The 23,075-nt window shown below is 44.6% G+C and overlaps 1 protein-coding gene across 4 annotated transcripts in view; it reads left to right on the plus strand.

Moving 5' to 3' along the window:
• Positions 1–23,075, plus strand: part of LOC138736267 (ras-GEF domain-containing family member 1A-like) — a 181,049-nt gene extending 157,974 nt beyond the window's left edge. For all 4 annotated transcript variants that reach the window (XM_069885494.1, XM_069885493.1, XM_069885495.1 and 1 more), the window contains 11 exons: positions 3,551–3,688; positions 5,869–6,090; positions 8,042–8,116; positions 10,949–11,044; positions 11,405–11,507; positions 12,579–12,658; positions 14,473–14,568; positions 15,918–16,013; positions 16,105–16,228; positions 18,713–18,785; positions 19,584–23,075. In XM_069885494.1, the coding sequence (XP_069741595.1) occupies positions 3,551–3,688; positions 5,869–6,090; positions 8,042–8,116; positions 10,949–11,044; positions 11,405–11,507; positions 12,579–12,658; positions 14,473–14,568; positions 15,918–16,013; positions 16,105–16,228; positions 18,713–18,785; positions 19,584–19,608 (1,128 nt within the window). In that variant the 3' untranslated portion in view covers positions 19,609–23,075. The remainder of the gene's footprint in view (positions 1–3,550; positions 3,689–5,868; positions 6,091–8,041; positions 8,117–10,948; positions 11,045–11,404; positions 11,508–12,578; positions 12,659–14,472; positions 14,569–15,917; positions 16,014–16,104; positions 16,229–18,712; positions 18,786–19,583) is intronic.

Genomic DNA, 23,075 nt, shown 5'->3' on the forward strand with positions numbered 1-23,075 from the left:
GCCACACAACATACAGGCCAAAGGGCCTGTTTCTGTGCCAAACAACATACAGGCCAAAGGGCCTGTTTCTGTGCCACACAACATACAGGCCAAAGGGCCTGTTTCTGTGCCACACAGCATACAGGCCAAAGGGCCTGCTTCTGTGCCACACAGCATACAGGCCAAAGAGCCTGTTTCTGTGCCACACAACATACAGGCCAAAGGGCCTGTTTCTGTGCCACACAACAGACAGGCCAAAGGGCCTGTTTCTGTGCCACACAACAGACAGGCCAAAGGGCCTGTTTCTGTGCCACACAACAGACAGGCCAAAGGGCCTGTTTCTGTGCCACACAACAGACAGGCCAAAGGGCCTGTTTCTGTGCCACACAACAGACAGGCCAAAGGGCCTGTTTCTGTGCCACACTTTTTTTGTTGATAAAACTCGACAGAGAGCAGAGTTGAGTCAGAGTGATTATGTAAAAGACACGACAGCCAATTTGCATACGCCTTCAAATTATAAGATGATCATCACCAGATTAATAGGCTTTTCTCCTACTGCTGATGGATGCCTAAAGTTTGGTCACAACACCTATAGGGAGTTTTCATTCCCTTCTAAATACTGCAGTGGGGTCTTTTGTGTCCACCTGTCATCAGACTATGTATGGTGGGTCTCAGTTTTCACATCTGATCTGAAAGACGGCATCGCTGGCACACAATCACTCTGACAGGGAAGTATCCACCAGAGAAACACAAGGATGGATATGCTGGAACTCTGAACGAACAGCAAGAGGCCAAAGAACCATAGGACACTACAGCATAAAGACAGGTCATTCGGCCCTTCTAGTCCATGCTGAAATATCATTCCTCTCATCCCATCGACCTGCACCCATTCCATAACCCTCCAGACCTCTCCCATCCATGTATCTATCCAATTTATTCTTAAAACTCGAGAGTGATCCCACATGTACCACATCAGATAGCAGTTCATTCCACACTCCCACCACTCTCTGAGTGAAGAATTTCCCTCTAATCTTTCCCCTATCACCTAAAGCCATGTCCTCTCATATTTACCTCTCCTAATCTTAGTGGAAAGAGCCTACTCACATTTACTCTGCCTATTCCCCTCATAATTTTGTCAACCTCCATCAAATCTCCCCTCATTCTTCTACGCTCCAAGGAATAAAATCCTAACCTGTTTAATCTCTCCCTGTAACTCAACTCCTGAAGACCCGGTAACGTCCTCATAAATCTTCTCTGCACTCTTTCAGTCTTACTGAGGCTAAAGAAACTCATCAGCTCAGGTCGCATCAGAGAGGAGAGATGGACAAAAGGTCAACAAAGGGTCCTGAGCTGAAACATTGACTGATCGTTTCTCTCTATAAAGGCTGCCTGATCCCCACCGAGACTCTCCAGTGTCTTGATGTTCCTGAAGTACTGGCCCAGAGTTGGTGTAGACTGCCAAAGGCTCTGCCTCCGAACCATTGAGTACAACATTGCTCACCACCACAACAGTACTGACATACAGGCAGCATTTTGTCGAATGAGAGTTGACCTGCCAAATTAAATATTTACCCTGTTGTCTAACCCTCTCACAGGGAATGTCATTTATTTTATTGACTTTTGTTGATTCCCAGGGCCGATTTGGCATGTTAGACAAAAAGATGAAATGCATTCCTCCCTGACCCATGAAATCATGCCCTCTTTCCGTGCTCTTGATTTGCCCTTTTGTGTGGCGTGTGGACGCAGGTTGAAGATGGATGCTTGCCAGTATTTCTCTCCTGGCGTGGGGCCAGAGCTGCTTGCAGTGACGTCAAACAGTTGAGAACAAGGCAGTGCTCTGTGAAAGCTAATCAAGGCAAGGAGCCAACATCAGGCAGCTTCATATGTTACAACAATCCCTTCTGACCCGCAATGATCTTTGCCACGATAAAAGATTCTGGTCCCAGCGGCCAGTACCTGCATCAGAGTGCGTCTCCACTATTACACTGCACGACGTTCTGTTAATAATCGGACTGAAGAACCACATGACAGGTCAAGCACCATGTCTGAAGCAGATTGCTGAGTTGGGGCACGATTGCATGTCTGTGTGCGTGCCCCCACTGTGTCTCTCTCATAGAAAGACTGTCAACCTTTCAGGATCACAAGATGCCTTTGAGCCATTGAACCATGGAACATGACAGCATGGATAACAAGCCCTCTGGCCCTTCTAGTCTGTGCCGAACTATTATTTTGCTTAGTTCCACTGACCTGCACCCAATGCATAGCCTTCCATACCCTTCCATGTACCTACCATACCATGTACCTGTCCAAACTTTTCTTAAATATTAAAATTGAGCCCACATTCACCACTTAAGTTGGCAGCTCACTACATGGTCCCACTACTTTGTGTGGAGAAAGTTCCCCCTAATGTTCCTCCTAAACTTTTCCCCTTTCACACTTAAGCCATGTCTCCTCATAATTTGTATACCTCTGTAAAATCTCCCCTCATTCTTCTGCACTCCAGGAAATAAACTCCTAACTTGTTTAATATTTCCCTGTAACGCAATTCCTAAAGTTCATGCAATATCCTAGTAAATCTTCTCTGCACTTTTTCAATCTGATTGATATCCTTCCTGTAGTTCGGTGACCAAAACTGCACACAATACTCTAAAATGGCTTTACCAATGTGTTCTACAGCTTTTCCATAACATTCCAACTCCTCAACTCAATACTTTGATTTATGAAGGCCAATGTGCCAAAAGCTCTCTCTACAACACTATTCACCTGTTACTCAACTTTCAAGCAATTATATTTCTGCATTCCCATGTCTCTCCGTTCCACCGCACTCCTCTGCTCTTCTATTTACTGTGCACGATTGTCCTTCCAATATGCATTAAATTCCATCTGCCATTTTTCAGCCCATTTTTTCCAGCTGGTCCAGCTTCCTATGCAAGCCTGTGATGCCACTTTCTTGTTGTCTACAACACCTTGGATTCTTTAGCATTTAGATTTGCTTTGGGATATTTTTAAGGCTTGGAAATCAAGAGAGTCAAATTAATGCAGCAGCTGCCAAGTTTTCGTTGCATTCACTGGTGGGCACAACTGTTGTAACGTGTGCAGGTCGAACCCTTCACATGTTTTCTTGTTGGGAATCAAGCATGAATTTAAATTCACAGGGTTAAAAGGCGATAATTAAAAATAGCATAGTTAAAAGAAACATAGCTTTGGAACTGTGACCATTGTTTGTTTGAAATCCATGTCTCTTCCTTCACAACCTCTGCCATCCCCAGTCCCTCCATCTCACTGACTCCAATCTCCTGTGCATTGTTGCTTTTCTTAAGTTCGGATTTCACCCAGCTTTTTAGCCAGTTGGGGCCTGTGCTAAACTTAACTACTTCACTCTCGCTCCCTTCTCAGAAAGACCATGTTTTGCTCTGAGTTTTTTAGTTTTCCCAATATTTGGTTTGTTATCCATTTAGGCTTTGTTCAGGTCATGAGATGTTTACTATTCCATAGATATGAGTTGAATACAAATTAATGGTTGTAGTAATGTTGACATTGAAATTAATCTTCTGATTTCTTGTCCCGACAGGCTAGGGTCAAGGAATTTGTCCCAAAAATCATCCAACTTTTGACTGAGTGGACTGAAACATTCCCACATGATTTTCAAGATGAGAAGTCGATGAAGGAACTCAAGGAGATTACTCACCAGATAGCACAGTGCGATGAGGTGAGGGGAGAAACGAGTCGACTTTTTGCTAGTCATTTGTTGTTTCTTTAACCACAAGGTGAAAGTCTCTGGGGGTGCAGTGTTCGGCAGAGATTGGTGAGTGCTTGGATGTGAGGAAAATCAGGGGAACTGGAGGTGGGGCTCGAATTATGGTGGATGACCTCAGATCTTGTTGAATGACAGAATAGACTAGAGCTACCATTCTCAACCTTTTTTTGGCAATGGTCCCCTTGGGACTTGGCCCAAAGTTATGGGCACCCCCCCTTCCTTGTGAAATAGTCAAGTTGTTCCTCAGTTCTTCTACCCCGGACCTCACCACCTCTCTTGCCTCAAGATGCATCTCTTTGAACTTTAGGTCTTCTGTATAACTCGATCAATTTTTATTTTGTAATGTTCTTGTGAATCACCTTGAGCTTTTACACTATGTACAAAATGAAATGTTGTTGTCAAAACATTTAAAAACAAGTTAGATAAGTGTTTGAGGCCAGTGTTACGATTAAGGGAGTGAGAATAGGGAAGGCATTTAGAAAATAGAACATTACAACACAGTTCAGGTTTTTCAGGGCCCACAATGTTTTGCCGACCAGTATAAACCTACTCAACAATCTAAACATTCTTGACCTCACATGCATAGCCCTCTATTTTTCTTGCATCTATGTACCTGTTAAGACTCTTTTAAATGTCCCAACTGTACCAGCCTCCATCATTCTGTCCACCACCACCCCCAGCATTCTGATGTGAAGTTAGTGTCGATATCCTGTATTGCAATATCCGAGATTTTGTAAGCCTAGAATGATGCTGCATCTTGTGATTAGGTCACTGGATCCTTGAGAACAATAAAAAGCCTAGCAGTATCACCTTCTCTGACCTTTCATGGCACGAGAAGATCAGACATGCCCAGAACTGAGCTCCGCCATCATGCAAAACAAATGGAGTGTGGGTGCTAAAACGCAGCCACGACACTCCTGAGGTCTCGCATCTCTAGACTCACTTGGTGTTGATGAATCAGATTAATGAGCTTGGGGAGCAATGTGAGGGGAAACTGCATTATCCTTTTTTAGGGATGGGGGAAGGGCTTATTCCACCGTTCTCTCTTCCCTATTTGCATCTTTAACATTCCATCTCCTTCCCCACCAGTCTCAGGCGTATCTGTGCAACAGTGGTGAAGGAAAAAATAGAGATCTCCATGGCAACAAAAATGAAAGCAATTCTTCAGGGCCACATCACACACCCCAAGTGTGTCGCACTGAATAGTTTCCAATGTGCTACTGTTCAGGTGACGCCAGCTGAATGGGTTAATTCACGGACGGGAGCTGAAAGCTGCTTGGAAAATATTTGTCCTGGTGACACATGAGAAACACAGAGAAACTTCAGATGTTGGTGGGATGTTTGTGAAAAGTGAAGGCCACACATTCTGTCCTGTGATTGTGAGATATTTATCTCCCCACTCCCCTTCCCACACCTTGCACAGAGAAGCCCGCTCTTTCTATCTCACAGTGGGCTAGCTGCAGTCGAGAGGAAGTGGCCTGCTTGAACCTGCCTGATGAAGTGATGTTTGAAAGGAAATGACAAGAGGCTGAGATGAAGTAAGGCAGACTGGCCTTGCGATTTGCTTCCTGTCTGCAACGCCCAAACTTCCTTTTCGTCCTCCCTGAGCACCCAACTCATGCAGTTAATCCCTCAACGCCAGGAACTTTCTGCAAAGCAGTCAAGCCTTGCACTGTAAGAGGCCACTCATTCAAGATAGGGAAGAGAGTAAAAACATCAACATAAAGCTAACAGCAGGAGGTTTTCAACATTATTGCAACATAATATGTCAATCAGAATTTATTGATATGAAATTCGTTGTTGGTAGCAGCACTATTGTGCAAAAGTTGCTCTAAATTACATTCCGTAATTACACTATTACCCAAAAAAATCAATTAGTGGAAAAGAACAGAAAAAAGTAAGGAAGTCTCTTTTGTTCAATGTCCATTCAGAAATCAATAGCAGAGGGAATGAAGCTGTTTTTGTATCATTGGGTGGTCGTCTTCAGGTTCTTGTACCTCCTTCCTGATGACAGCAGTTGAGAAGAGGGCATGGTGAGGGTCCTTGATGGTAGAAGCCTCTTTCTTGAGACCCACTCTCCTCCTGTCACACTTCCTCCTTGTGACACGGTCTCTGTTTTTCTCTCCTATTAGGAAAACGCAAGTGTGAAGAAAAGCATTGGCCAGATGACGCAAAGCCTGATCCGCAACCTCTCGACCCACAGCCAGTACCAGGAGGCGCGGGAAATAATCAAGCCATCAGTCGCAGACAAGCAGACCATCTTGAAACCCAAGTCTCAGTCCAGCCTGAAGGACATTTTGAGTGTGTGCAATGATCCCTGTGTCTTAGCACAGCAGCTGACCCATATTGAGATGGTAGGTGAACATTTCTGAAGTCAAAAGAACTGGACCACAGAATTCAAAGACTAAAAACTGGAAACAGTTCTTTGATTGCTGTTGTCCAGTTGACATGTGGCGTGTGTCTGTGTAACAATGTTGATATTCTGAACCCAAACCATCACCCACCCACTCCTTATTATCTCCATATCAGTCTCATGGCATCCATGAGAGTTAAAGATGCACTGTAAAAAAAAAAAAACACCCTTGTATCTGGCCCCTTTGGGGTTGATAGTTGCTGGATAAGTGAATTTGCCAGTTGCTTGAGGTTGAATGTTGTGTGGATTGGCAAACTGACAAGGCAGCACCAATTTTAACTTGCGTATTTTTAACCTATCAATTTACCGCAATTTTTTTTTTTTGTCGGTTGTTTGAGGCTACTGGTTGCTGGAATTCCGGATTCTTTGGATTTTACTGAATTACCAACATTTCAGGTCTGAGCCCTTCTGCAAGTTGGAAGCAAAAGGCAGGCAGGCTGAGTTAAAGACTGGGGAGGGAAAGGGAGAGGAATGGGCAGCATGGGTTAGCATAGCTATTAGCGCAACATTGTTACAGCACCAGTGAACAGTGTTCTAATCTGGTGCTGTTTCTAAGGAGTTTGTACGTTCTCCCCATGTCAATGGGAGTTTCCTCCAGGTGCTCCGGTTTCCTCCCATCCTTCAAAAAATATACCAGGGTTATAGGTCAATGGGGTGTATTTGGGCGGCATGGGCTCGTGAGCTGGAAGGGCCTGTTACCGTGCTCTATGGGTAAACTCAACTAAACCAAAAAATGGGAGGGGAAGGAATCCAGAATAATTACAATCACGGCATTTGCAGACTTTCATATTTCACTCCATTATCTCGTTGCGGTTTAGATACAGACGTACATGACAATACAGCGTGGTAACAGTCCATTTCGGACCACGAGTCCATGCTGCCCAATTAACCTTCAGCCCCCACCCCTGGTATGTTTTGAACGGTGGAAGGAAACTGGAGCCCCCTGGAGGAAAGTCCGTGCAGACACGGGCAGAACTTACAAACTCCTGACAGATAGCGTGGGATTTGAGCCCTGGTCATGATTGTTGACGCTAATGTGATAGTACAGATCTATCACCAATGTACATAGTGTATATAGTTACTGTATCTAGACCGTGCTTACAGCGATTGGCTGAGAGCTAAGCCACACCTACTGTCTGGGCCTTAAAGGGTTGTGTCCCTAGCCAGGTCGCATCATTCAGGACCTGTGAAGAGCTCCTGTCTTTTGCTAATAAAAGCCTTGGTTTGGATCAAGAAGTCTTTGGTTCTTTCGACGAGCTCTACAGCTAAAAAGATGTTGCACTAACTGCTACGCCAACCGAGCACAACGCTTCACTTGAGCAGATTGGCGAGGGGGAGGAAGTGAGGAACTCTGCAAGAGCCTGAGTTCCAAGGGTCATGGAGTGCAGCCACAGCAGCAAACTGTTTGCTCCATGTATTATGTTCTGGTTGGCTCAACATTGACACTCTTGCCCCCCACCCCCTATATAAAGCCATTCCTTGCACCTGGTATCTCATATTAACAACTTGGTCATCTTTCAAAAGAACTTATGAGCATTCAGAGTGAATTCCACAAACTAACCCGGCTGCTGCATGAACAATGTGCAGAGAGTTTTAATTTCAAACCTCCCTTTGAATTTTGTTCTGATCATGTTCGCACTACACTGAAGGTTAGGGACAGCAGGATTGTATTGCCCCTGTTAATTATGTGGAAGAGGTGTGAGTGGGATAAAGTTGTTTTTTTTCATTCTGCGGGGCCTTTATTCTAATCTTTAGTAAATGTCTGAGAGGATCTTTATCCTTGATTCTGGCTCCGAACTGAGATGAGAGAGCTTTGATGTAGCAACAGAGGAAGTCGGTTTGCCTCTATTAATGAAACTGTGAGCTAATTTATCACATCTTGCTGTGTATAGGATCGATTAATGCACATCACCCCAGAGGAGCTGGTGCACATATTTAACCAGATGGATTCAATGGACAATCATAAGGTAAGGGAGAGAAGGGTGCTTCTCATCCATAAAAGATGACCTCACAAATCTACGTCGTTTCAGCCCTTAAACTATTTTAACTGCAATTTTCTTTGTTAACACTCTATTTGGCTTCCCTCTGCTCCATTTAAGTATGGGCTGACCTGCCTGGATGGAATGAGGTGCGTGGTTAGTAAAACCTTGTTACAGCACCAGTGACCGGGGGTCGAATCTCGTGCTGTGTGCAAGGAGTTTGTACCTTCTCCTGTGTGTCTGCATGGATTTCCTTCAGGTCCTCAGGTTTCCCTCCCACCCTTCAGACACAGGCAAGGGTTGTAGGTTAATTGTGCGTAATTCGGTAGCACGGGCTCCTGGGCCGGAAGGGCCTGTTACTGTGCTGCGTGTCGACATTGAAATTTAATGCAAACCCAGTTCCCCCCCCCCCCCCATCCCCCACTCTATCTGAGTCCACCTGACAATAATAAACATTCACTTCAGTTTTACAAACCTCATTTAGAGCCTGGCTCATGGACCTTGGTGATATTCTCTTGTTAGTAAGCGACAATCAGCTCAGATTGATAGTGAAAACCCAGCCCCTGCAGGTGTTCCTCAATGTACGATGGGGTTACGTTTTGGCCAACCCATTATAAGTCCAAAAAATCGTGTCGGTAAAGAATACCACATCTAACATTTTTTTTTAACATTTAAATTTTGAATACCTTTATTCCACACTGAAAAAAAAAAGCACACTGGGCATGAAGAATGTTTGAAGCAATGCACTAAAATTAAATGCTGGATGTTGTCGCCAGAAGTAGGAGACACACATGGACATATAGTAGACATGATGGGTTGTTTACAGTGCACTTGTTCGCTGCAGAAACTGCGAGCATGATTGAGTCAGCAGCACGGGAGTGTATGATACTGCTATCGCCCTGCATCATGAGAGAGAGTAGTGTACCGCATATCACAAACGCGGGAACGGATCAAAATTCAAAATTGAAAGTACAGATTCGAACCAACATAACTTAAAAAAAATCATAAGTCAGACCATAATAAGTAGGGGAGCACCTGAACCTAATCTGAACCCCAGCTGACCTTGAGGGCTTAAAATGACTTCAGTGCCTTGCCCAATTTGGCTAAAACACAGGGTTTTTTTTCTGATTGGTGGAATGGAAAATATTGATCAAGGAAAGGGTACACATGCGGTAAAATAAAACATCTGAAAATCCTGGAAAAACTCAATAGCATCTGTGAGAAGAGAAACAGAGGTAGCATTCTGAGTTTAGAATACTGATGAAGGGTCTTTGGCCTGGAATGTTAACTCTCTGCTCCTATAGATAGAGCCTCGCCTGTAGTTTATTTCCCGCATGAACAGTTTTTTTTCAATTGACGTGAGCCATACTGAGCAGGTATAATATCACCCCACCTTTTGTTATGTACACCCCTCCCTGGTAAACCCGACTCTCACAACTGAGCCACGTTATAAGACATAGGAGCAGAAATAGGCCATTCAGCCCATCGAGCCTGCCCCACCATTTAATCCTGAGCTAATCCATTTTCCCACTCAGTCCCACTGCCAGCCTTCTCCCCATAACCTTTGATGCCCTGGCTAATTAAGAACCTATCAGTCTCTGCCTTAAATGCACCCAATGACCTGGCCTCCACAACTGGCTGAGGCAACAGAATCCACAGATTCACCATCCACTGGCTGAAGAAATTTCTCCGCATCTCTGTTCTTAGCGGATGCCCTTCATTTATAGATCGCTTTGTCCCCTTACACCAGTGGTTTTCAAAGTGCCTCGAAACTCACTTTTCACCTTAAGCAATCCCTATGCCATAAATACTCTGTGATTTAAGTATAACCTAATTGACTTGTTATGTGCACAGTTTCATTTCACCAAAAGAAATGAACCAATGACAATTTTTCTCAAGCAAAATATTTCAGTAACGATTGGGTCTGGAGCAGTGATTCTCAACCTTCCCTTACTCATCACAGAGCATTTATGGAATAGGAATTTCTTAAGGTGGAATGTGAGTTTAGGGGGAAGTTTGAAAACCATTGCCTTACACCAATAAGTTTATTTGTCACCCTATATCTGGTATATTGCAAGGTTTTTCTGCGAGCAGACCAGCAGGTTAACTCCAACCTGCAGGCAGTGTACAAAGCAGAACAAGAGTTCAGTTACAGAGTGTAGAGTTACAATGAAAGACAAAGATGAATTGGCACCAAGCAGAAGGGGTTTATTCAGGAGACTGACAACTGCAGGGAAGAAACTGCCCTTCTTTAAGCTTATTGGCGAGCAATTTCATTCTCGAGCCTTCTCCCCACTGGGAGGAGAGAGAAGGGAACATGTCCAGGGTGTGATCATTCAGTGAGGTTGTTTGTTGTCAATGGTGTTTTGGAAGAGGAGAGAGGGTATTAACAGACATTTACTCATTAGCTGTCAAAATACATCGGAAGTAAAGCAAAGTGTCCTCTGTACTCTCGTTGGTATGCTATTAGAATAGTGTGCCACAGATTTCAGACTGATATCTAGCATGCTTTAATATTGATGTCTCACAGCTGGTGGTCCAGCAGATTGAAGCGTTTCTAAGCTCCAGTGGATCTGGTCTGCCTGCTATGGGCGGTTTTGTTTGATAGATTGATGCTGAGTCTTTGTTGTGGCTTTCCAGTCAGGAATGTGATCATGCTGGAGCCTCTAATACATCAGCAAACAGCTGGATGGAGCAGGCGAGGAACCTGAAACCACAGAGCTGCCTGCGGACATTAACACCCTCCAGGGTCGGGAAAATCATTCATCACTGCAGGGCAAACACCTTGAAGCTCAATCTTTTATTCTGTTTCTTTTCAAGAGCTGTCGCAGTGACATCAAAAAGACGTACAACTTGGAAGCATGTGACAACTGGTTTAATCGGCTCAGTTCGCTGGTAGCGACCGAGATATGCAGAGTGAGTTCGCAGCAATGATTCTTCTTCCTGACGACCAGTTAGTCACTTCAGCTGCTGCACTGGGGAGCGTCAGCAGTACTGCTGTTGCAGTTGTTTGGGGTCACTGTCTGGGGGTTGGCGATGGGAAGGGATAGATCTAACAAGCGAGCCGCGGTCACTCACTCTGAGGGCTACCTGTTCTACATAACCAACACCGGTCAGTCTCCACTGAATGCAAGGTGCTGTGTGGGGTTTGTACTACATGATGGTGGGTGGGTGTAGATGAGGGAGTGAAACTATAATCATCCAATAGTCTCCTTTTCAAGCACCTCATCTACCCTGCCCTACAAACTCTCACAAGCCATTTCCATCCCATTGCAGGTTGGAAAAAAGAAACAGAGAACGCGCGTGGTTGAATTTTTCATCGATGTGGCAAGAGAATGTTTCAACATCGGAAACTTCAACTCCCTGATGGCGATTATATGTGAGTTTTCTCTCCAAAATCTCTCATCTTAAAGGATCTCCCTTTTTAAACCTCCCACCACTAGTTGGCGTTCAGCTGTTGGCCCCAAGGCCTTTTCTCTGCTCAAATATTCCTTACAACCTACCTCTAACCATGCTCCCCTGTGACCACAGGAGATGGTCCACTTGCAACCACATCTCCTCCCTCACCACCATTCGGGACCCCAAAGAGTGGTTTCAGGTTCCTTTCACTTGTGAATCTGCAGGGGTCATCTGCTGCATCTAGAGCAGTTGGTCGCCTCTACGTCGGAGAGACTGGGAGGTCGCTTTGTTGTGCACTTCGGCTCTGTCCCCTGCAAATAGCACGGATCTCCAAGAGCCCACCCATTTCAATCCCCTGTCCCATTCCCTTGCAGACATGTTTGTCCATGGTCTCATGCACTGCCAGTCTGAGACCACCCGCAAATTGGAGGAACAAGACCTCCCCTTCCGTCTGGGCCCCCTCAAACAGATGGCATTAACGTCGACTTCTTTGGTTTCTATTACCCCCATCCTATTCTTTCCCCTGTTTCTATTTCCCCCAGCTGTCTTTCACTCTATCCTTTTTCCTCTGCCTTCTTTCACAGAGCCAAAACCATTCTCACCTCTCCTCTTTTCATATCCAATTGATACCTTTTGTTGGTCTGGATTCCTCCCCCAGCCAATCTTCGGTGTTTATTCTGATGCCTTCCTGTTCTTTGCTTCTTCCTTGAAGAAGGGTTCAGGCCCGAAACTTCGGTAATTTATCCCCCACTGATACTGCGAGGCTGGCTGTGTTCCTCCAGCATTTCTGGGTATTTTTACTACACTCACCGCGTCTGCAGACTTTTGTGTTTGTCTCTGACATTGGTCCCCACGTCTGTTAATGTGGCTTGGCATTTACCCTTGTCCTCTAACACTCCCATCAAGTTGCTCAGAGGCGTTTTAGCACAAGTCATTGCAAGTCATTGTAAAAGGAGAAGGGTCTCTTTTCTCCACTCTCTGTGCTGAGAGATTAAGGCATTTGAACAGAACCCACTTCCTCTGCTGACAATGCCCTATCTCCCCTTCATAGCTGGAATGAACCTCAGTCCTGTGGCCAGACTGAAGAAAACATGGTCGAAGGTCAAAAAGGCAAAATTTGAAGTTTTGGAAGTAAGTACGGGGGGTGGGGGGGGGGGAGGGGGGGTGTTAAATGTGTGGTGTGGATGTCTTGTCTGTTTAACAGGGTAATACCCTAATACAGTAAAAAGAAACCGGTATCCAGCACCTATGGGGACTGGTAGATGCTGGATGTTAATTTTCTGGTTGCTTGAGATGACGCGTTGTGTGATCGGCGAACTGACTGCTAAGGGGGATCAATTTTAAACTAGTGTATGTTTTACCTGTTTATTTTCTGAGATGTTTTTGGCGGTTGTTTGAAGCTACTGGTTGCTTGAATTCCTGATAACGGATTTTACTACACTGCTTCAGTTGTTTGATTTAGTTTTAAAGAGGAGGTCTCCCAGTCTGAGCTTGTGTTACTTGTTGGGTTGTGTTGGGAGCCCTGTGTCATCTGACTGGAAGGTCCTTGTCTGAAGCACAGTGAGGCATCCTAGGAGTTGTTGGGCTTTCTCCAAACCAAGAAGGGGGAGGGGGGGTGGAATGCAACCTCTCCTCCCTCACTACCATTCATGCCAATGAAGGTGTGGTCCTGTGAGCTCAGAATTGGTGGGCTTCCTGCTTCATTGCCCTGTGACAGGAGCGCCATCATGTGGCAATGCATGGAAAAATGCTTCGGTTTGCGTCTCCTGCCCCCAAGGGAGTTCAAATGCTGCACTCATGGGTGGCACTGTTCTTAAATCCTTGGCCCATTCCACTGGCGAGGTCTGTTTCTAAACAGGGACGGTTCTGCCTCGAATCGTCACGCTCTGGATGTCACTCTAGAGGACATGGATTAGGGTGAAAAGTTCAAACAAAGCATTAGGAGAAACAATTCTGGTCAGAAAACAAACTGTCTATCATCAAAAGTACAGCTGGAGTGAGGTAGGGGCCGGTGAAAAAAGGAGTAGAATGTCTCCTGAATAAAAATTTTGTTCTTGTATGTGATAAGATCACATTTAAAACACAAAACACAAAATGCCCTGGTCCACAATAATGCAGGATAATTACAAAGACTGGTGAGCACCAAGATCACTGATGAAGGGGTTCTCAGCCAGTCATTGGACCAACCTGTCTGCTGGGGAGAATGCGACAGAGCACCTACCGTAGGGGTTGGGACGTTGTGGTGAAGTCAGATATTGATAAGGCCAAATTTGGAATCTTGAGTGCAGTTTTGGTCACCTATAAGATTGAAAGAGTGCAGAGGAGATTGACAAGGATGTTGCCAGTAGCGTGGAAGAATAAGTGGGGGGGGGGGGGGGGAAACGACACTTGATAGACATAAACAAAATTATGAAGGGAAAAGATGGAGTAAATGCAATTGGGCTTTTTCCACTGAGGTTAGGAGAGCTAAAAACTAGAAGACATGGGTTAAGGATGAAAAGGGATAAATTTGAAGGGTACATTAAAGGAGAGAGAGTGTGGAACGAGCTGCCAAGTGAAGTGATGAATACAAGCTCAATTTTATGACCTTTAAGAAAAATTTGGACAGGTACATGGATGGGAGGGGTATGGACTGGGCGCAGGTCAGTGGGATGAGTTGGAATCATAGTTCAGCACCAACTAGGAGGGCCAAAGGGCCTGTTTCTATGCTGTAGTGTTTTATGGTCCTGAATGCAATGTGATAGTAAAGATACTGTTCTATCTGTGCCTTTCAGTTACTTGTACACAGGTGCACTTGGACACTCGTAAATATGTCGACGCACACTGATGTATGTGTGGGAACACGTGTGGCCCACACACGCAAACACATATGCATGCAAACTCCATCCCAAAAGGCGCTGTTAACTAAAGGCAAATTCTTTCTTGTTCTGTGCTTTGTTGAGCAGAATCACATGGATCCTTCGAGCAATTTCTCTCACTACAGAACAGCTCTTCAGGGAGCCGTGCAGCGATCCCAGACGGCGCACAGTAACCGTGAGAAGGTAACGGAAAATTAACCCGAATGGTAGAGGAAAAGAAATGTATCTGGGGCCCACTGAGGATGCCACTGGTCTCTCTGGAATTACAGTGAATGTCCGTGTCAGAAACAGCTGGTCACTATCCCTCCTCCCTGCATCATTTTACTCAATCAGCAAGATCCATTCCTTGGTACATCAATATCATACTTCCCTCAATCACTCACTCTCACTAGTTCCTGGGTGAACTTGCTGAATTTCCACTCAATTAGGCCAGTCCCACTGAGATGCAACCCAGACCATATCCCTCCATACCCCTCCCAACCATGTACATTTCCACAATTTTTTTAAATGTGAAAATTGAGTCTACATACTCCACGTCAGCTCTGAGGAACTCTCCCAGTCAATTCTCACCTCTCCTCTCTCCTGTGGCCCATTCATATCCAGTTAACACCTTTGGTCTGTGGTCTGTACTCCCCCACACCCCCCCCCCCCCCGGCACCTTCTTCCATCATCGCCCCCCCCCTCGCCTTTTGATTCAGGCTCCTACCTACTTTTTGCTCACACCTTGAGGAAGGGCCTAGATTGTCATTTATATTATCTTTACCTCCTGTGGACACTCCAAGACCGGCTGAGTTCCTCCAGCATTTCTGTGTTTTTATGGCAATCACAGCATCGGCAGACCTTGGCGTTTCACTCCACATTTTTCTTTAAAGTCAGCAAAATCCCTTGTTTGTCAAGGAGTTGTGGAAAGAATCATATATGAAAATTCATAAGGACAGTTAGGGTCCCACAAATTAACAAATGAGAGAAGAACTCAATCAAGTCATCCTTCTCACCCTATTACACAAATAAATTGATCCACATCTGCTTGTGGGATCTTTGCAGAGAGGGCAGTGTAAAGCGACACTGTTACAGCGCCAGCAATCAGGACTGCGGTTTAAATCCCACGCTGTCTGTAATGAGCTTGAATGTTCTCCCTCTATCCGAATAGGTTCCCTCCCCACACCCGGGAGCTCCATTTTCCTGCCACCATTCAAAATATCCCAGGGATGTCGTTAATGTGGTGTGAATTGGGCAGCACGGACTCATGGGCTGGAATGGCCTGTTACCATGTCGAATGTCAAAGTTTAAAAAATAAATTAATAAAAATAGAAGTCGTATTTGCTTTAATTATTGTAACAGAATGAACTTCGCACCAATTTTTTAGTCTGACAATCTCGCTGTAATAATTGAGACACAAAAGTAACTGTGTTAAACAGAGATCAGGCAGAACAAAATATCACAATTCACTTCCTTTAATTAAAAAAAACTATTTCTGATTCAATGACTCTAGGGAATAACTTATTAAATGGCTTTTTTTTTGCCCCCCTTAGGTTGTCATTCCAGTTTTTAATCTCTTCATCAAAGACATCTACTTTCTGAACAAGATTCATGCCAACAGGCTACCTAACGGGCAAATTAACTTTAAGGTAAGAGCAAATCAATGTCACTTCTTCAGACAATTAATGGGTTTTTTTCTTAAACATTCAGGGGGTAAATTGCGGACACTTCTCTCTGCAGAAATTCTGGGAAATTGCCAAACAGATCAGTGAGTTCATGATGTGGAAACAGGTAGAATGTCCCTTCGAGAAGGACAGGAAGATCAAAAACTATCTGCTGACGGCTCCTGTCTACACAGAAGAAGGTAAGAACTTCATGCTGACAAGGTTGTACTTGACGACCGACAGGCCTGAGAAATCACATGGATTAAAATTATCCTCGCACAGTACATCACGTGGTAAAGTTGCTTTTGCTTCTTCCAGGGACAGAGAACTTTATAACAAATCCAATAGAGATTGCCCTGTGTTCTTGGGGAGATAGAAAAAGGGGCAGAAAGGTTAGTGTAGCAGATAGCAGAATGTAATTACAATGCCAGTAACCCGGGTTGAAATCAGTTGTGGTCCGTAAAGAGTTCGCTCTGGGTTTCCTCTGGATGCTCCCATGATCCAAAGATGTACGGGGTTATCATTGTAGGTGTATCTGGGTGGTGCGGCCTCACAGCCAGAAGGGCCTGTTATTGGGCTGTGTCTCTGAATTAAATTAAATCTCAGTGCCTTTGAGATAGAAGGCATTTGGATGAGTATTAATAGACAACTTGGATTAATGCAGATGAGCAAAAAGGGTAAGCATTGATGTGATGGGCCAAAGGATTTGTTCTATCTGACTCTGTAACTAATCCTTTTGTTAAGAAGCAGAGGAAAGGCATCATATTGTTTTATTGATAAATAAGTCAATGCAGAAGAGAGTTAACCTCCTCTCCAGATGTGTCAGATTTCTCAGAGGACCAAGTATGATTGAGTCCCTCTTAGGCTATTTTTCTTGGAGGTCACAGAACATAGATGCAGGATTGAGACACGGAAAGTCACTCACTTAAGACATCGGAGCCAAAAATTGGCTATCAGCCCCACCATTTAATCGTGAGCTGGACCATTTTACCTCTTAACCCCACTGCCTGGCCTTCTCCCCATAACCTTTGATGCCCTGGCTAATTAAGAACCTATCAGTCTCTGCCTTAAATACACCCAATGACCTGGCCTCCAGAACTGCCTGTGGCAACAAATTCGACGCATTTACCAATCTCCGTCCTAAGAAATTCCTGCTCGTCTCAGTTCTAAGTGGATGCCCTTCAGTCCTGAAGTTGTGCCCTCTTGTCCTAGGCTCTCCATCCATGCCTTTCAACATTCAAAATGTTTCATCGAGATTCTTCCCCCCCCATTCTCCTAAATTACAACATGTACAGGCCAAGAGGTGTCAAACCACATTCCCACAATCAATCTTGTGAACCTTCTCTGAACCCTCTCCAACATCAGCACATCCTGTCTTAAATGAGGAGCCCAAAACTGCTCTCAATACTCCAGTGCCTTATAGAGCCTCAACATTAAATCTCCGCTCTTATATTCCATTTCTCTAGAAACGAAAGCCAGCATTACATTTGCCTTCTTCACCACCGACTCAACCTGCAGATTTAGCTGGGTATCGTACACAAGGGCTCCCAAGTCCCTTTGCATATGGGAATTTTCAATGTTTCTCTCCATTTAGAAAATAGCTTGTCCATTGATTTCCTCTCCCAAAGTTCATGACGGAACTCTTTCCAACTCTGGATATCATTTGCCACTTCTCTGCTCATTCTCCCAATCTGTCTGAGTCCTTCTGCAGCCTCCCTGTTACCTCAACATGACTCTCTCCTCTGCCTGAAGGAACCTTTGTGGGAAACGAGACTGGATGTTTCATGAGGAGAACCTACCTAATATCTCAGGATCTTGGTATCCTCGGAAGTTCTTCGTGCAAACCAAGATGGCCATGGCTAGCAGATGATTCATTTCACTTGATAGAATGCAGTGTGATATTTGAGGAGATAAAAATCCAATATTATACCCCCTCCTTTGCAAATTTGGTTGAAATAAATGCCCTTGAAAACCAAGAGTATCACATGTTGGTATTAACAACAAATAAATGCAGTAAAGCCCCTGGAATCTAGCACCTGTGGGGATTGGTATATGCTGGATAAGTGAATTTTACAGTTACATGAGATTGCATGTTGAGTGATTGGTGAATAATGGCGAAGCGCGCTATTTTAAACTTGTGTATTTTTTAACCTATTTATTTTCCACGATTATTATTGGCAATTGGTTAAGACTGCCGGTTGCTTGAATTCCAGATACAGAGGTTTTACTGTATCACTATAAATCATCTCAGCTTTCAGTTGTTTTGATCAGATTTTAAAATCGCATTATGGTTACAGCACTGAGTCCCTCTCCTGATTTCCTTTTAACCCTTTACCTATAGTTTCCATTCTGTGTGCAAGGGACCCAAATTTTCCTTGGGGTTGACCCAGGGCAGGGGTTAACCAAACCAGTGAGAAGCATGAAACAGGGAAATTTTTTAAAAATGTGAATAGTTACAGTAAGGAAGGGGGCCATTCAGCCCATTGAATCTGTACTGTCTCTTCAGATAGGCACAAAGTGCCACAAAGGCTTTCCATTCCAGTGCTGAGCTGGTTCCCATTCGAACAATCGAACCTGCCTTCAGCTCCACTCCAAACACCCGTCATGCCCCGGGTTAAAGACTAGCTCCTGTTCTAGTTTTGGGGCACAGTTCTAACTTTGTTTCCTCTGCTTCCCATTTCCAGCACTTTACTTGGCTTCATTTGAGAGTGAGGGGCCTGAGAACCACATGGAGAAGGACAGCTGGAAGTCACTCAGGTACTGAGACCCACTCCTGACTTTGATTCAAAATCAAACATCCACGGTGTCCTATCTGTGCACATAGAGGCCCAATTTTTCATTGGGGTAAATATGGGCAATGGTTAGCTTGAACCTAATCAATGGCAACAAATAAACAAGGAAATTTAAAAAAAAACAACAGGTAACATCTCATTTTAAATTTGTTCAGATATACAGCATGGTAACTGGCCCTTCCGGCCCACGAGCCCGCATCACCCAACTACACAAATTAACCCTTCAGACTCTGTGTCCAAGTTTTCAGGGACTCCCAGCAAGCGCATATACCCTGTGTCCCGGTTTTCAGAGACTGGTCTTATATCCAACCACCAGCTGGTTCTCACTGGTTTTCATATTGTAGTTTACCCACGGACCCAATCCAGAGTATATTTTATGAAAGGTTAAAAACAGCTAGAGGCCAAAGGGTTAACCTGCTAACCCCAAACATTTTTGAAGGGTTGGGAGGACCCTAGAGCACCCAGAGGAAACCCACCCAAACACTGGGAAAGTGTATAAACTCCTTACAGACAGCGCTGAATTCGAACCGGGTCACTGCCGTGCTGCCCAAAATCCTGACCAGATAGCCGCACTAACTCATTGCTGCTCTAGAGGTTAGTGCTTGAGTCACTGGGGGTGGAGGTGGGGGGAGGGTGTGGAGGTGAAGGTGAACCCACTGCTGTGGGCTGAGGCAAGTCAGAAGACCTTGCCCAATGCTGCGGCTCACAACCAGTCTCGTTCTGAAACCATTCAAATGTGCCTCTTGATTCTCTCTTTTGGCAGGGCCACGCTGTTGAACCGGGCATGAAGCATCCATTTTGTACACACCAGACTCTGCGAATCATTTGCACTGCATCAGATCTTAGCTCCATTCGGAAGAGAAGAGACTTGGTTTGGTCACTTGCTAATTTGTAAATTTGGTTTTGATTCGGATTCGGATCGTGACTGTACAGAGAGAAAGAGGCTGACTCTTGGGGCTTTGGTCCCACTGGCTGGGATATGTTTATTCGATGCCTTTTACAGCAGACATTGTGCTGTGACTTGAAGTCACTTGTAAAATAATGGAAGTCTATGAGAAGGCAGAAGATTGACTTTTGCCATGGGGGCAGGACCCTTTAATAAAGAGAACCATCACGGAAGATCCTGGCTGCTGTTTCTATGGATACTGGTAGAACTAAGCCTGCGAGAAATTCCGACTTCTGTCAATCCATTCTATGTTTTGTGACAACTTGCTGCTTCTGTTTGTGTGCGTGGGTACACGTGCGAGTGAGAGAGAATGAGAGACAGAGTGAGTTACGGGTATAAACAGAAGGGACTAATATTGCACCAGCCTAGAATCCTACTTGTGTAGGGGTGGGGGAGAGGGCAAAGTTTAAGCAGACAAGATTAGACAAGGCAGAGAGAGGCGCATCCCCCGTGGAGAATGTAATGATGTTTTTAGACGACAGCTTTTCGATTGACCATTTGATGATACTGGATCCGGTATTCTGTCTACTCAGAGGGTCCAGATTTATTTTGTGCTGTGAACTCTCACTCATTGTTTCATTGCTTGTCTGGATTGAAGAATATTTATTTTGTGCAGCATCCATGTCCCACTCGACCCACAGGAGAACAAAGGATTAATTTTCTGCCTTCCTGTGTAGATTGCACTCTGTGGACTAAAATTGGATGGCCCCAAGTACTGAGGAGCAGCATAACCTTTACTGTAGTGAGTCCACCACACCGTCTCTCCAACTCATCCCATCTCACCAAAATAGACATGAAACTTTAGCGTATTTGCAAACTTTCATTGAATTGTACCTGTCTTGCTGATATTCTTCTACACTTTCTGCCACTTCTTGAAATGCTGTTTGTTGCAGACATGTCTGAAAAGATTTAAGTGCTTAAATTCCATACTAGATGTCCCAAAAGGCACCTGGCACGACAAATGCCCTCGCAGATTCCGCAGCAAAGGGGACAGTGCAGGATCATTTGTGAGATACTGATCACGTCCCTTTTGGAATATTGTACATGAGATGTGAGTAGAGGCCAAAGAACCAGGCACATCTCCAGGGTGAGGTAGAACGTTAATGGCAAATATCACGCTGGACAAGGGCTTGTCAATCATGGGCAAAACCCATCCAAGATATCCCGAGCAAGTTAGAAAGCTGTACCTTCGGGGAAACTATTCCACATGCTCAGGACACTTCAGCTGGTTATTTAACAGGGAAACAGTATTACTGTGGCAGAGAAGACCAGGTGTGTCAGCTCGACCTGGGAGGTGTCCCATCCACCAACTAACCAGATAGTTTAAAACTGAAAGGTCAGAATGAACTTGAGTATTATTAATAATTTTACTGGTATAGCTACCCACTGACAGTTGGCATGGGATGATTTCACAGTGCCCAAGGATGGCACGTTCACAGGAATGAAACGGTTTATTTATTTTGCCAGATGATGGTAAATCTGTGGAACTTGTTGCCAAATTGTGGAGGTCAAGTCATTGGGTTATTTAAGGGAGAGATTGATAGGCTCTTGATTAGCCAGGACATCAAATGTCATGGAGAGCAGGCCGGGCAGTGGGGTTGAGTGGAAAAATGGATCAGCTCACGATTGAATGATGGGGCACACTTGCTGGGGTGAATGGCCAATTTCTGCTTCATGTCTTTTGGTCTTCTGGGTTCTTCTTCTTTCACCTTGGGTGAAAGGTGGATTCTTGGCAATTGTCTCGAGGAGGAGGTATCCAGACTTGGTTGAACTATAATCCCATGGATTCAGCCAGTCAACATTTCCTCTGATAAAAATGTTTAAAGAAGGTTTGAGTTAATATGTGGAAGTAAACTGGGAGATTCAGCGTGGCACGACAATATGGTTTGTTTTAAACACGCCACCCCTCCCATCGAAGCCAAATCAGAATGTTGGGAGCCCCAACATCAGCAAAACTTTTCATGAGACTTTTAAATCATTACCGCTTGGGGGTGAGATAGAAAAAGCCACTTAAATTGTTTTGAGGTATAGTCTGGTGTAATGTGGTTGACCGAAAAATATTAATTTTGTCTTAAATATACATAGAAAATGGAGAAAATCACATCAGGCACCATCTGTCGAAAGGGAAACAAGGTTAACGTTTCGGGTGGAAGACCTTTCATCAAAATCTGCTTGAACAGTTGATGAAAGGTCATCTTCCTCTCTGCAGGGGGTTCCCAATCAATTGTTTGCCAAGAGGTTTCAGGCAAATATCCACAATGGTCTGACCTACTGTAATCCCCTGGCCACACTTACCCTTCATTGGCCTGCCTCATTGACTGGCCCTGTCCCCTCCACTGGCCCTGACTTCCTCATTGCTGACTTCCACACCCCTTCACTGAGAAAGTGGATGAAGAAATGTTCTCAATGTTATCATTGAAAGTTGCTCCCTCCAATAAACACACGTGGCACCCCATGTCTAATGAATAGCAAGCCCCAGTGAAAAGGTAGTGGGAGAAATGGGCTCACATGGAACAAAGTTGTCCACAGAGCATGTAAGATGTGTTTGCATGTCCACTACAGGAAAGCTTCCCCTCCATTGAGATCAAAGACCACTTTATCTTTGCAAACTTTGACATTATAACCTGTCCCATCATTCCCATCTCTGGGGCCTCCCAGTATTTACCTGAGGACTATATAAAGACAGCTGAAGGAAGTTTTTTTAAATTGTTGCAAGGATAGTGCTTTTGTCTCGATTTATAACCAATGCAGGCAAGGCCAAGAAACTATTCAAACGGTCCTGAAGGCATTTTCTGTGCATTTCTAATTTTTAGTGTGGTGAAGTTGCTCAGATAGAAGTGGAAGAGCATCTAAATCAATCGAGTAAATGGCGGCTTCTTCTTAGAAAATGACCTGGGTTGCGGGCGTGTGCAGAAACAGTCTGTGGGCTCCTTGTGTCGTGGCCGAGAGACCGATCTAGTGCAAGTTGACCAGGAAGCCTTCGCTTCAGAGTTTCCTGGGTAGGTGGCTGTCTCCCTCCTGCATCCATCCTGCAACTTAACGCAAGGTCAAATCTATCCACCAGACAAACCCCACCCCCCACCCCCGCCCTTTTAATAGAAAACAGTTCCCTTCATTCTCTTGCATGGGAGGCATTTCCCCCCAATCCCCCAAAAGCAAAAGGACAGCAGCATTCTTTACTCTCCCCTCTTGAGGGTTTATATGTTCAAAAGCACTGAATTCATCAGACAGCAGTCTCAATGTTTTAATTGTTGGGTTTTGGTTTTTATAAGGATACAAACACAAAAAATAAATTATGTGAAAATCTGA

The sequence above is a fragment of the Narcine bancroftii genome, chromosome 6 (assembly GCF_036971445.1).
Source record: "Narcine bancroftii isolate sNarBan1 chromosome 6, sNarBan1.hap1, whole genome shotgun sequence".
In the NCBI taxonomy this organism is placed as follows: domain Eukaryota; kingdom Metazoa; phylum Chordata; class Chondrichthyes; order Torpediniformes; family Narcinidae; genus Narcine; species Narcine bancroftii.